Source organism: Andrena cerasifolii, chromosome 3 (assembly GCF_050908995.1).
Source record: "Andrena cerasifolii isolate SP2316 chromosome 3, iyAndCera1_principal, whole genome shotgun sequence".
NCBI lineage: Eukaryota > Metazoa > Arthropoda > Insecta > Hymenoptera > Andrenidae > Andrena > Andrena cerasifolii.
The window spans coordinates 3,850,372-3,866,207 of NC_135120.1; the positions used below are offsets into that span (position 1 = coordinate 3,850,372).

Consider the following 15,836-nt stretch of genomic DNA (forward strand, 5'->3'; position numbering starts at 1 on the left):
AGAAACAGTGAAACTATTGAACGTAATTAAAATGGATTTGAAAGTGCAGTAGAAGACTGCACGTTTATCAATTTGGTACTTTTGCGTACAATATAGGCTTTCTTTAGCCAAGATTTAGCGTAGGAGGAGAATCATTAGATTTCTAAATGTTGGAATTTCCAAGTTCAAAAGCGTTGAAATTCAAAGACTTCCAAAATTTGTAATTATGAGGTTATCAAGTTTCAAAATATCTGTATTTTCAAATGTCCAACATTTGTAATTTAAAATTTTTCGATTTTTCCACTTCTGATGTTTAGACACTGTATAATTTTTATCACTTGTCTTCAGTTTCAACTAAAGGAAGCCTATATTGCACCCGAAAGTATATACCTTTTCTAGACATTTTGCGGGTAAATTATAACATAAATTTCTTATTCTGGGCGAGGATGAATACAAGAATCTCTGAACGTAAGAAACCCGCGGGCACTCAAACAATCACAGTCGACACAATAGATTTTGCACAAAACATTACAACAATACTACGACGGTAATGAAACTTCACCCGGAATATGTATAAATACGGAATGGGGTTGAAAGTAAAATGTAGAAGTGTGTCAGTTATTATAAAAGTGGCGTCAGTTGATATTAAAAACAAAAAAAAAATTGAACTTTTGCGTTTATTATGTATCAGGCTGATATAATAGGTAAAAAATAAGTGAAATGTAACAAACGAAAAATTTGGACTTAGACCACTTTTATAATAACCGGCACATATACTTAGTGAAAAAGACAGGGGCAGTAAGCGTGAAGGTACTTACGATGTGTACTACTCGCAAGAATACCTGGAGAGAGAACAGCAGTGGGAAGAAGTAGAGGCGACAGCGGTCCGAGGGAAATTGAAGATAACGAGTGAACCTATCCTTCTTCTTCCTATTATCCCTCTCTATCTGTACTATCTGTGTTATGTATGTATTTTGTGTTCGCAGATAACTTCACTCACATGCACTATACATCCATAGCCTGTTGTAAGACAGAGATAAGTTCACCCGTTACTTCCCTCTTTCTTGGACCGGCCGCCATTGCTCTGTTCTCTCTCCAGGTAATCTTATAGCTCAATGACTAATCGACAGTCGCTTTTTTCTGACGATCGAAGATTCAATGCAGCGCGCTCTGGTTATCGTTTGAGTCACAAAACTCTATTAGTGACCTAAAAATACTTGGATTCACCGGGTGTATTTTGTCGACTTGTGCTCTACTTTGGACACTTATATTATTAGATATCAACACAATCTCGTCGAACCATGACCAGAACACGCTGCATTGAACCTTTCTCTTTCGAAGGAGACCTCACTCAGCCAAAAAACTGCTCATATAAGGACGAAAAACGTATTTTACCAAATCCATGTTTCGGGCCAAATTGTGTCGGTATACAGCGCGCTGCATTACCCGTGTCTACCGCCTTAAGTGCAGAAAAGTGAAAGATAACGTTGTAGTTATATGTATTTCTAAATAATCATGTTTTATTTATTTAAAGATCTTATCAAATAATAATATTGCAAACCTTACTGCGAGATTGCAAAACAAAAAATCAAACAAAATCAATACAGATTTTTCATATCTATAGATCAAACTTTTAACCATTTCATTCTGACATCTCAATCACCATTAACATTTCAGTATGTTGATTTATAAATAAAACGCTTTGCTTCTCTGTTTTGCTGAAAATATTCTATCGTACATTTCTAATTGCAAACAAACTAAAGGTTTCATTTTGAAATTTCGCGCATTTAGGATAGAACCAATCACCAACGCGGCACAAGAGTAACACTATGCGAACACGTGACCGTGTTCCCCGCTCCCCAGATGCTGCCTCCCTACCCTCGCCAATAGCCGCAACTATTACTCCGTCCCTATATTCTTATGTCCATGATTCATATATTCACCTACTTGCGCAACCTTTACTGTTTCCATACTAGATGTCCCTTCATTCGATTGAGAAAGAAAAGGCAGTTGCACCAGTCTATGTTGAGCAGTTGCGTAGCAATCCTTGACTCGTACGTGCGTGCGCAGTTTGTTCAATTGCTCGAAAAAAAACCTACGAATAGTGTATTTGAAGATGCAGCGTTCCGTCCAACAGGCAAATGGGGAGGGCGTTCTCGCATCTCCAAGAAAAAAACAACGTTTATCAAGTGGTTCGGCGAAAGTTACTGTTGTTCTTGGAGCACAATGGGGCGACGAAGGTAAAGGCAAGGTCGTGGACATGCTTGCAATGGATGCTGACGTCGTCTGCAGGTGTCAGGTTAGTCTGCCATTTTTTTCATTTTCTTCTGCCTTTTTTCAGCAGAACATTGCATGCGCTTATTTAGTTTTAATTTAAAATGAACTTTTTATTCGAAGGGTTGTTATATGGATCTGCTGTAATTAGTTCGATGATACTAACATGATCCTGTTTACTTTGCTATTTTTTTCCGGAATATAGAAAGGCACATCCCCCCCACCAATTTTTTCTCTCCCGCTCAGTACTCCCTCTTACACATTCTTCGTCACGTGATTATTTATACTTCTATTTTAATACTTCGCTTTCGCGAATTAAAGATTCTCATTTCAGTTGTTTCGATTTGGTCGTTTAAGTTTGTATTTTATCGAAACAATTTTTATGACAATTAGTGACGGGATCAAGTAAATTGGAAGTAGGTTCGAATCTGACTGTACAGTTTCGAACAGTTCACGAGTACTTCGGAAATAAAAAAACTACTTTCAAGTAGACTCGAACCTTGACGAGAAAGGTTTGAACTCTCTATAAGAACTTTGAGAAACGTCAGCGGTACTTGCAAGTATAATCGAACCCTGACTATTTATAGATTCAAACCTTTTAATTAAAAACTATACCTGAAACATCAAGCTACAATATCCAATATTAACTTGTGTTCAATCTAGTACCAAATACGAAATACAACGAAAAATATCTTAAGAGGTACGATATTGGCAATTCCCAGCTATGTAGATTTTTGTCTTCCAGGGTTCGAACACTACTTTTGCGAGATTCGATTCTTTCACACGTCGAAGAACTTAGAAGTACATTCTTGAACTCTTCCTGTACTTTTTCTGAGGTTCCAAACCGGCTTCTATAACCCAAGTACTCTTGAAGTATATAGAATGAAACGCCAGCTCTTATGAGTAGTATTTGAATCCCGTGAAGCGAAACTTTTGTATTGGAATTGATTCGGATTCATGAGTACATATTGAACTTGATCCCATCCCTAATTGACAATATTATCCGATGAAATTCTTCAACTAGTACATACATATATCTATCTATAATAATACCTTTAATATGTATTAATATCATTCATTTATTTTTGTACGAATAACTATGTATTTCTTTGCGTTATTTATGTTGAAGCTGAAACATATATATATAATCTATATAGCAATTCTTATTTCTGGCTTCCCCTCTGTATCTCAGCATGTTTATTTACCTTTGTTACATACACTTGTTAATACAGTCAACCCTCCAATAACGCGATTCATTCCTACGAAGTTACATGGAAACTGGGTTATAAGAAACTCAGAATTACATAGTACAAATCGTGGGTAAACTTTTCCTCTGGGAAACCTTTTTCTTCACCGAAAATTTATATGGATCGAAAGCAAAGAGAAGGTATACCAAGAGGCAGCACTCCGAGCGGTGTCTTTGAAGTTCTTCGTTTGCTTGCCCCTTTAAATTGGTTGTATAAGGCAGCTGTAGATCTTCATCTTACTATCGTCTGTTGTTAATCCCGTCCCTTTCCGACTACTGCATGGACATTTAAATTGGTTATGGATTTTGTCTCTCTCTAAAACTGGTTTCTTCGTCAGAGTGTCGCCTCTTGATATACCTTCTCTTTATCGGAAGCACGTATCAAACAACATCCAAAAGTAACAATTTTGAGTTTAGGAATCTGTTCAGTAAAAAGTTATTAAGTAAAAGGGACTGTGAAATTTTTACGCATATTCTGACCCCTAATGCGACCAACTATTATGCTTTAATTCGAAAGGATACTTTTTTTTCAACCAGTACTATACAACGTAGGCCCAAACTGACATGGGTTCGCTACCACGCTTTATGCACCTCCACACTAATCTAGCCCCAACCAATACTAATACCAGGGCCGGTGAAATCCATTATGCAAGTTATGCGCCGTATAAGGACACCAGCTAAAGGGGGCGCTAAAAAAACTACTGACATATATCGCACGCTTAGTAATAAAAGAATCCAACTCCCACATAAACAAAATGTAAACGTAATTCTTTTTTATATTGTACTCCGTAAAGGAAAAACATATTAAATAGAAAAGCGGTGGAAAAATTTGAGGGTGCCAAATATTTTCTTGCATAAGGGCGCCAACCATCCTCGCGCCGGCCCTGATTAATACCCTGGACAAATTAGAAAGTGGAATGCGCACAATATACTTTATCGCTTTGTCATTAGGTAATTGAACATCTTCAAAGAAAGAATCTACAGTTCCAGCAAACTGAGGACATTTGGTTTTCCCTCTTACACAAATAAAACGTCCAGCACCGTGCTGACCTGTTTCAAGTGACTTCATCGGTTTGTGATGAACACCACAATTCTTACTAATTCTCAGAGCCCTTGCTCCCGCAACCATAATAGAGCACTTCCTTCAGACTGTGGTAAAGAACACAAGTTCCACGTTACCATCTAGGTATATAAATAAAAATGTAAATGTTTGTTCAAAATCTTAAATCTCCGAAAGTTCTTCACCGATTCCTATGAGATTTTTACACAACTTTACATTCGAATACACGCGTGTTTTTTATATACCTACTGTTATATAGATGTCACACCTGTGGCAGGTAAAAACATGCTTTTTTGAAAAATAGAGTTAAAGCAACACGTGGCCGGGTACAGCTAGTTTTAAATATATGTAATTACTTTATTTCTTTTTTAGCCTAAGTATTTTATGCTGTCGAAATCCCTCAATGTAACCGTTTCGAAAAACAAAGAAACTAGAAAATACTTACAGTGGCTCACAGCCGATTATGGCTACTCTTATACACTCTTTAAAATCGCATAACATTTTTAAAATTAATCCAAATCACTTGAGTTTTTTTGAGAAGCTACAAGGATTAGTTTGCTAAGTGACATGTTTCATGGTTTTGAAAAAAAATGCAATTGACCGGAGTAGCAAAAAAAAAAGAAAATAATAAAGGTCGTTTTTACAACTTTTTTTTTGTGAGCCTGTAATGAAAATTAAAAAAAAACCGTTTGTAGATTGAAGTAAGTTATATACGTGTCTAAAAATTCATGAAAATCGGTTAACGTTGCTCTGAGCTATAAGCGCTTAAAAATCGCAGAATAAGGTCGAGAATCGCTGATTTTGGAAATTTCCGCGATTCTTGACCTTATTCTTATCTTTAAGCGTTTATAGCTTAGAGCAACGTCAACCGATTTTCATGAAATTTTAGGCACGTATATAACTTACTTAAATCTAGAAACAGGTTTTTTGAATTTTCGTTATAGGCTCATAAAAAAAAAAGTTTAAAAAACGACCTTTTCTATTTTTTTTTCTTTTTGCTATTCCGACCAAGTGCATTTTTTTCAAAACGACGAATCACGTCACTTAGGAAACTAATCCTTCTAGCTTCTAAAAAAAACTCAAGTAGTTTGGATTAATTTTAAAAAAGTGCGATTTTAAAGAGTGTACGATTACGGCTGTGAGCCACTGTATGTCAAAATTTTGTTGAAAGACATAGAAAATATGTCAAAATTTTGCAAATTTTTCGCCTCATAATTTTTCAACGAATAGATTCCCTAAACTCAAAATTGTTATTTTTGCATGTTATTTGATACGTGCTTTCGATCCATATAAATTTTCGGTGAAAAGGTTTCCCAGAGGTAAGTTCACATCAAATCATATTTATTCGAACTGCGTCATATGAAAACCGCATTATTAAAGTACCACGTGATAGGTAGGAGGACTGACGCAATTTTTGTTCCAATTTATATGGAAACCGCATTATGTGAGTACCGCATTATAGGAGTGTTTACTGTATCATGTTTTACCTTGTAAAAAAATTGAAGACTTTCATTTAGAAATGTGTTGTCTAAAGATCCTCCTAGAAATATATACAGTCGGGGACAAAAGTAAGTGGACAGCTAGTGGATATGGTTATCAATGAAGTTTAGTCAAACTAGTACTATTGTTATAAGCTTACATTTATGTATTATACATGCTTATGGTACATACATTATTTAGTAAATAATTGAAATTAATATTTACATTTCTGTATTAGTAAATTGTGTATACTGAATAGGTCAGCAAATTGTAGAGGGACAAAAGTATAAGTGGACACAATAAAATGCGTAATAAATAAAATACATAATAAAATTAATACTTGGTATTGCCGCTTTTTGCTTGAATTATTGCTTTCAAACGTGGTAGATTACTGTTTATTAAATTTTCAATATAATCTCTACTAATATTTTGGAATGCTGACTGTAAACTTTTGAAAAAAATCGATTGTATTATTTCGCTTATCCAGTGGAACTTTTGCGTGCAGTATCCTCCAAAGTAAAAAAATTACGCCAAGTACATGAAATCAAATAAATTACAAAAAATAGAAAATAATAATAATTACAAAATAAACAAATGATGTGAAATCAAAATGAGCTGCAAGTACATAAAGGTGCTTACAGTCAAATACTTGGCGTGACGAGACAAGGTATTCTCAGATCATCGATACCCATACCTTCCCTCTTGCGGGCTTTCAGATAATTTGTCAATTTAAAACTCTGACTTCACTTTTGATTTCACATCTTGTTTTTATTTTGTAATTATCATTATCTTCTATTTTTTGTGATTTATTTGATTTCGTGTACTTGGCGTAATATTTTACTTTTTTGAAGTTTTTTTTATGGGGATCTCACTTCTTTTTACGAAGATAATTTGCATAGGGAATGACTACAGATAATTTTTAATTTTATATTATTATCTTCTATTTTTTATGATGCATTTGATAATACTTTTTTCCGTCCTCGACTTTTTCATGTACTTGACGTATATTTTTTACTTTTCTGAAGTTTTTTTTATGGGGATCTCACTTCTTTATACAAAGATAATTTGCATAGGGAATGACTGCAGATAATTTTTAATATTATAACTTACAAATTATCACGGGACAGAATTAAGGATAAATTCAACGTAAGTTTAACAACTACGAAAAGAAACTATGTGTACCGCATTGCCGATCTATATGTATAGTACTTTGTGTACAATACATGGTGCGCGAAGCAGCTTATGGCGCTGAACGTACTTAACATTGAAGTGTAATAACAATCACAATTAACTCCTTTCGAAGAAAAATATGTATGCGTTTTTAGCCTTTCGTGGCCAAGCTTGTTTTTCTACTCGTAAATCATCAACGGATACCCACGTTGTGCCCTTACCCCTTACCATACTCGCGTAATGACCATCGGCAATACTTTTACCGTGGTGGAAAATCGCTACCTTAAGGGGTTACCTACCATCAGGAGGTAGAAAAAGAAATGAATCTTTGGGAATTTATTTCAGAAAGTACATGCATATTTTTATGCAGTGGCTTTTGTATTCAGATGAGGGACACTTTAACAGGTTATTATATTACGTTTTGGTATACAAATATTTAGTTATTGCACAATTACAGCTGATTTCCCGGAAGCTGTTTTTAGAAACATGTTTTGCGGTGACCAACATTATTCGGAACTGGGTTATCTTAAATAAAAAACGAAGAAGATATAGTTAGTACAATAGTTTATCTAGTCTTTAATCGTTCCGTTCTATAAAATATTAATCTGGGACAAAATAGCAGATGTTTAAAGTGAAATGATCGATTTTCTTAGAAAAAACACTCATTTTTCATCCATAAAACAAAAACTATGCATTGGAAAAACAAATGCTTTGATTAAAGACTAGATCTGAATACCTAGAAGAAACCTACAGTTTCAGAAAAATTGGTGTAGCGGTTTTGGAGAAATCGTGGTCACCGGTCTAAAAACAGCTTCTGGGAAATCAGTTGTAATTTTGCAATAACTAAATATTTTTATACCAAAACATAATATAATAACCTGTTAAAGTGTCCCTCATTTGAATATAAAAACCATTGCATAAAAATTTGCATGTACTTTCTGAAATAAATTCCCAAAGAATCGATTCTTTTTCTACCTCCTGACGGTAGGTAACCCCTTAAGGGGACTAGGCAGTCGAAAAATCGATTTGTTGATTGCATTTTCCGAAAGTACTATCCTTTTTGAATAAAATGCCGCTTGGTTTATAGTGAAATTCGCAAAATTGTAGATTTGGCAGCTAAAAACGTCAAGCGGCAACCTATAGCGTCGCCTTTACCCAGAAACTTTAAACGCGTTTTCCTCGAATATTTGTTACCCTTCATTTTTTTCCTGATTGCGAACAAATTGAGGTTCAGATCGACTTGGAAAAAATTACGGGATGTGTAAAACATGTGCCACTTCGGGGCAAACCTCTTATAGTGTCCGTAAAAATACGAGATTTTCATAAAAAAATTAAGAAGGCACCGGATTTTTGTTGCGCACAAACAATGATGGTCTGGGTTAAAAAAATTCGGTGACTTCTCAATTTTTTTTATGAAAATCTCGAATTTTTACGGACTATAAGAGGTTTGCCCCGAAATGGCACATGTTATACATAGCCTGTAATTTTTTCCAAGTCGATTTGAACCTCAATTCGCTCGCAATCAGGAAAAAATGAAAAGAAAAAAATATTCGAGAAAAACGCATTTAAAGTTTCTGGGCAAAGGCGACGCTATAGGTTGCCGCTTGATGTTTTTAGCTGCCAAATCTGCAATTTTGCGAATTTTACTATAAAGCAAGCGGCATTATATTAAAAAAAGATAGTACTTTCGGAAAATGCAATAAAAAATCGATTTTTCGACTGCCTAGTCCCCTTAAGTTTATAACAGTGATCTACCATTTGTATTTTAGTAGTAGGTATTGCTTTGATGTATAAATTTTCCACTTTTGTTGTTCTACTACCATCGTGATCGAACAAATGTAATTTTTCAATAAGAATTTGTTTGGAAGCAGTTATATTGACTTTCTTCATTATGTTCGAATTTGAATCCAATATGATTTAACAATGTTTACATTACAGTTCCCTTATATGTTCTCTTAGAAATATCAAGCTTACGAACCTCTCTTTGAAGACAGAGTTTCTCTCAGGAAACGCACATGTCGCAATTCAAATTTCGGCAACTTCACGACTGCGTCAAACAGCTTTTGCGCTGGTTCCCATCTGTTAGATCTAGTGATTATGAGTGGTTTCCATATTGTACCTAGTGCTTCTTTTGCCTTGGTGATAAAGTGCTTCGCCGCTGTGTGGAATGTACCGGATTCGGCAAATGATACTCCTAAATACTTACATTCCTTTAAGTATTCCTCAATTGGGTTATGTTCCGTCTTACGGGAACAAAGGGGAGCTCAGAGCGAGGCAGAAATTCAGCGATCCTTTATTACTAGGCAATTGCTTACCTTCGAAGTCTTGGGGAACATTTGTCTGCCAGAAGTCTAATAGACGGCAATCGACATCGTGCTATTGTTTTGGACACCTCGACCGTTTTCGCTCTGAGAAAATCCGTTAATTGCTGTGTCAGCGGGTGGCATATGGCAACTTCGAACCGGCACATACCGTCGACCATCGCTGACTCGCGGGACAATACGGTCATAAACCGCGACCCTAGCGAGACGCTCCGGCCGATCAACCTACCGAGGTTTGGTAGCCAGATTTTCGGTTTTTCCCGCGCTACGTCACCAAGAGGGAGAAGTTCCTCCTCCACCACCTAAATCGCAGAGGGAAGGTTCCTCCTCTTCAAGGAAAGCTGGGCCAATTAGGAATTTTGGCACCTCCCAAAATTCCGAAGTCTTGTCCACCTTTGACAGCGAAAAGGTGGACTAAGCAGAAGTCAATGAGCTCGCGACTAGCACGGTGTCTTGATCGGATCAGCGATCGTACCATCAGCACGAACGGAGCAAAACTTCTCTGACCATCGTACGGATCAGAATCTACATTTAAACACCGAAACAGTCACCCAATATTAATTTAGCGGGTGATAGATCGCCCGGCTACGCGCGTACCTCCAGGTGAATCGGGCCTTACAACCTCGAAAGAAAAATTCCGATATTTTTCACGCGTGTGTCGTGCGAACAGGTTATTTGCTGTGACTGTAAGATCGTCCGCAAACAGGAGGAGTTCCATTTCTTTCATTATTTTTTTGCGTCCCTTTTCCTCGAAATATGTGGCTATATCATGTATCATAAGTGAGAACAGTGTTGGGCTTAGACTGTCGCCTTGTAGCACGCCTTTATTTAATCTTATGCTATCTGTAAACTCAGTGTTATTTACATCTACTTGCGTGTTTGCTTGTTGGTATAGGTTATTTATCGCTCTTATTAGTTGTGAGCTTAGGCCTGCCCTGCGTAGTTTATCCCAGGGGATTGAGTGCCAGATCGAATCGAACGCTTTCTTAAAGTCGACAAATACTATGTATAACTTCCCTTTTGGACGCCTTAGTGACTCCGCAATTTTTGTTCGTAGTACAAAAATATTATCCTCACACGATCTATCTCTTCGAAATCCTGCCTGACCCTCTGGGAGAATATCACAGTTTTGCACACCATGTGTTCAGTCTTCTGGCCAGTATCGTTGTAAATATTTTAGCGGTAGTGTTAGCCAATGTAATTCCTCTATAATTATTCGGGTCCAGCTTATTTCCTTTTTTGTGTAGCATTATCGTGTTGGCGCTCGCCCAGCACGGTGGGATTTCACCTGTGTGTAAGGTGGGGTTCATAAGACATAGTAGCTCTCCTCTCATATTATATGGCGAGTATTTAAGAAATTCGTTGGTTATGCCGTCCGGTCCTGGGGCTTTCTTCGATTTTATTTTTTTTTAGTATTGCGTTTACTTCTATAAGTTGTATATCCTGATCTAGATATGGATACCGCATCCATGAGGTACAATATAAGACCTGCGTTTTCTTTGCACACATCTTGGAAGTATACCTGCCATTCCTTTACATCTATCTTACATTCTGGTATTGTTCTGCAGTTTAATTTCTTCACCAGTTTCCAAAAGGTTGCTGAATCTTTTTCGTTTGTGGTTCCGGTAGTATTCTGTTTTGGTTCTGCTTATGATTGTTCTGTAATTTTTCCTCGTTTCGAGATATTCTTCTCTTGGGCCCCTCCATTTTTTCTAAATGTTTTAGCTGTTTCCTTCATTTCCTTTCTGGCTTTGCTGCATTCTAGATTGCGCCAGGGTTTGTTTATTGTATTTTTTGGTCTATTGATTTTCCTGACTGTTGACATTCCCAGCGCGTTTGCTGCATTTTTTATTACTGTTATGATTTTCAGATGTGGGTTTATCTCTGCTAGCTGCTCTTCTATTGCTTTCTGCTAATCCTCGCGTTTGTTATTGTCCCATACTAGCTTATTTATTGTCTTTGGCCCTGGCTCTTCTTCCTCTTCTTCGTTTGTCGTTCTTCCCATATTTTTTAGCTTGATCTTTATTGGTAGGTGATCCGATGTTCCCATCTCTATGGTTTCAAAGTCTTCAATTTCCTGTATCATATTTATATCTATCCATGCCAAATCTATTGCGGCGAGTCCTTTCGTATCGATGTACGTGTATTGCCCGTCGTTGTCTGATTTGGTCCTGCCGTTCAGTACAATTAATCCAGCATCGTCCATGATTTCGCATAAAATTCTCCCTGCTTTGCTCGTACAATTATCTTTTGATTTCCTGAAGAGGGTTAATTCAGATTTCTCCGTGATTTCCTCTTCTACCTGGTTTCCAATCACTATCCTCGCATTAAAGTCCTCTCCGACAATTATCGGAGTGGCTGTTTTCTCTTTAGTTTCCTTGACCACTCTGACTTCTATGCAGATCCATGATTCAGTTTTTGATATTATCTCTATTTTATGAACTAAGTCTGGTCTATACATTATGCATAAGCATCCGCTAGCTCTACCTACTGACCTATTTTTAATTGCCTTACTCACTATGTATTTGTATTCCTTCAAGGACGTTGGTCTTTAATTATTTCTTCTGTCTGGAAAGTCTCACTTAAGGGGAGGTTCCGGTCTAAAAGTCGATTTTTTTTTTATTTCAGTTTTCGAATGTTCAACCTTTTAGGAATACTTGTTTAAAAGGATTTGTTGAAATTCGTAATATTCCCGAAGTTATAGGCATTTGAGTAGCCGCAAATGCATGGGTAACACCCGGCCACTCGGCATTCACATAAAACTTTGAACGCGTTTTTCTCGAAACAGTGTTCTCAAAACGGTGGGACCTGTATCTCCAAAAGCTATTATCCGATTCGACTGAAACTTTTTTTATTTTGAAGAATATACTTCTGGCTAGGAGGGAAACCAGAAAAAATACAAAAAATTGAAAATTTATAATTTTCAAAGAGCGTTGAAAGGACGAAAAATATAGGGAAAAAGTGATTTCAAACTTCAAGTGTCGTTATTTTCTTAAAAATGTCATTTTGCATTTTTTCTGGTTTCCCTCTAGCCAGAAGTATATTCTTCAAAATAAAAAAGTTTCAGTCGAATCGGATAATAACTTTTGGGGATACAGGTCCCACTGATTTTGATCAATTTTTTGACGCCTTGACTTTAACGACTCCCCAGTGCCGTTTGTAATGATTAATTATAAAACAAAAAATATATTTCTATAATATAAGACATCCTTAATACAATGCCAAAAGTCCCATTAAATTATATGTAGTGGTTTTCCTTTAATTAATTCTTAAAGATCACCTATTTTTGGGGCTCTAGACCGGAACCACCTCCCCTCAAGCATATTACTGTACTTCCTATGACATGTTTTTGGAAGTCTTCTGCACTTATTTAGATTTGCTATGTCACGAACATTCCAAAACAGAATCTCTGTTTGTCTTTCTCCTTTCCGTTTTTCTTTACTCGTATGTTTTTTCTTGACGAAATAATTGTTTTTTCTCTATTCCTACGCCGTCTTTCCATGTCCACATTTCATTGTGAATGTACACTTTCCTGTAACCTATTTTGACCTGATTTCCTAGGTCTTTTTGCGACATTGCAAATTTATTCAGTTCTCTTTGTATCGCAAGTTGTTCATGTGTTAATTCATCATCTATGAATATCTTTTCTGCCTTCAATAGCTTTTTATTTCCTTTAACTTTTTGCTTGTTCTCTCAATCTACCAATTTCACTCCAATTATTCACTCCCTGTTCTTATTTCATGAGTATATTCTATTTTGGCCTCCACGTGTAGTTTCTCCCCCCATGAAGTTTTCTACTTCCTCCGTTTTTTATTGTATATTTAGGCCTTTGATAATGACGTTACACCTTCTTTCTTCTTCTTCTTCCCTCTTCTATTGTTTCTAGAGATTTAATCCTTTCTTCCAAGCTTTTCTTCTACTTTGCCCATCTTGACTCTTTCCGTTCCATTTCCTCCTTTATTGCTGCTACCTCTTTGATTAGATTAATTACCTCGGTGTGTTCCTTCCTTGTTTCCTTAATTTCTTCTCTCACTGTTTGGATTTCCTCGGTCATAGAGTCCATTTTGTCCATCATTCTGCTTAATAGTGATGTTATACTTCCGTCTGTATCATTTCCACTATTGGCTTCTGTTTCTTTCCTTTTTGAGGTTAAGGGGTCGTGCTCAGTCAGGAGGCCGAAAAAGGGTGGTCTTTGGAAATTTTTTACTCCAAAGCTATAACACATTTCTCAAAAAATCTTTTTTCCTTTCAAGGATTGCATCTAGTACCGTGCATCGTAATTTTTTTATTTAAACATATTTATCAATGACTAAGTTATGGTCCATTCAAATACTAGATAATATAATATAATAAGTAAATTCTTTTGAATTTTTTATTTTATATGATCGACTTCCGAGCAACAGTGGTCACCGCAGAAGCCTTTTTTTTTAGAGAACCTTCGAGTGATAGACAATAACTCAGTTATTGATAAATATTTTTGAATGAAAAAATTACGATGCACGGTACTAGATGCAATCCTTGAAAGGAAAAAAGATTTTTTGAGAAATGTGTTATAGCTTTTGGGTAAAAAATTTCCAAACACCACCCTTTTTTTTCGGCCTCCTGACTGAGCATGACCCCTTAATTGTCATTTGCTAGCTGTCTTCTGCTGCTGTTATGGATATCGTTGTGCTTTTTAGAGGTCGTCTTCAAGAGCTGGTTTTACTTTCGCTTGTCGTTTTGTCCATTTCGCCTTTTCGACCACTTTATCTCCTACCTTTGCTTTGAGGTTATATTCTGTTTTCAACCTTCCTAATGTAGCGCTCCTTATATCCGAATGATTGTGAGTAATTAAGTACAAGAAATGTAGCCTGCGTCTTTATTATTCCAATACTAAGAACGCGAATCTAATCGATCAGCACACTTAGCTACCACAATGAAACGCATCTATATTACTTATTATTATTATATTTTAACATTACTCAATTAGAGTATTTTCAAGTTAAAAACATTCATTTTGCACCATTATTATTGAAAATAAAACATTGAAGCAAAACAGTATACTTTTTTCTGACTTGCACCTTAAGGCGGAGCGGGAAATTTAAATTTGAATTTTCAGTTGGCCTGGGTGCGGAATAGTTTTCTTTTCATTAACCAAACACAACTGTAAAAAAGATTGGAAAAAATATTCATGTCTGCTAGTTCCGTTTTCTCCTAAAAATGATCATATAATCATAGAATCATTTTTTTGGTGAAAAAGGAACTAGCAGACATGAATATTTTTCGAAATTTTTTTTACAGTTGTGTTTGGTTAATCAAAAGACAACTATCCCGCACCCAGGACAACTGAAAATCCAGATTTAAATTTTCGCCTTTATAGTATCGCTCCGTCCTATTGCATCTGCTTTTGTGCAAAAAATACCAATTTTTCAAAGAATCGGATGCGGACGGATATAAATAAATGAAGTTTGTGAAATTGAATCTATCCAGAATTATGAGGGGTATGTTTGAATTTACGAACAATTATTTTAATTTAGAAAAATACGAAAATGGTAACAAAAAATCTTAATTTGGCAATAGAATATAAGTATTTATATTTTTCATTACAAGGGAAAGACTAAATAAAACTATTCCAATGTAAAAAGCTGATAATTTTCTAGAAATGGAAATCTGAAATTTTTTTTAGAGTATTTAACAGGGGAAGTCCAGTAAGCCCAAAATAAAGATTTCAAAAACTACTGCGAATTATAAGCAAAAAGAGCAGCCGAAAAATGATAAATCAAGATGTTCTAAATAATTTATTAATAAACTCCGATCCATATGCATATATGGAAATCAACATCAAGAGTCCCATTGTTAAAAAGAGCGACGAGAAAAAAAAAGATTATTGTATTTATTATACAATATATTACCTGTAATCTTAGATCATAATCAATAAATGATGAAATATGTGGAAAAATGAAGTGAACGCCTACTTAAGTGTCGAACCGCCCCACTATGCGCCGCTCGGCTTTAGTTTTGGAGATATTCACATAAAAATATGATCGGTAGTTGGTTGGGGCTAGATTGAATTAGGGCTCTGTTCACGATACGGGCTCAACGCCGGTCCCGACCAGCGAGCCGCTAACGAGGAAATACTGTACTGCTAAAAGAAAAACGCTATTTTCATTGCGAAAATGATTTGAATCGATTTCATTCCTTAAGTACATCATTAATTAGGTATTTTTAGTAGATATTCTTGCATTCACAGAATTATTAGACTTCCCTTCTCCGAATGTGATGTAAAATTGTGGAAGTCCAATAAATTTTTACATTATTAAGATTCTCT

At 35.9% G+C, this 15,836-nt stretch overlaps 1 protein-coding gene and 1 long non-coding RNA gene across 2 annotated transcripts in view; both read left to right on the forward strand.

Annotated features, from left to right (window-relative positions):
* LOC143367067 (uncharacterized) overlaps positions 1-15,836 on the forward strand; it is a 309,917-nt gene that overhangs the window by 6,979 nt on the left and 287,102 nt on the right. The gene's annotated exons all lie outside the window — the stretch shown is intronic.
* Adss (adenylosuccinate synthetase) overlaps positions 1,987-15,836 on the forward strand; it is a 74,785-nt gene continuing 60,935 nt past the window's right edge. Inside the window, exon 1 of the mRNA XM_076808599.1 lies at positions 1,987-2,278. Within this exon, the coding sequence (XP_076664714.1) occupies positions 2,096-2,278 (183 nt within the window). The 5' untranslated portion in view covers positions 1,987-2,095. The remainder of the gene's footprint in view (positions 2,279-15,836) is intronic.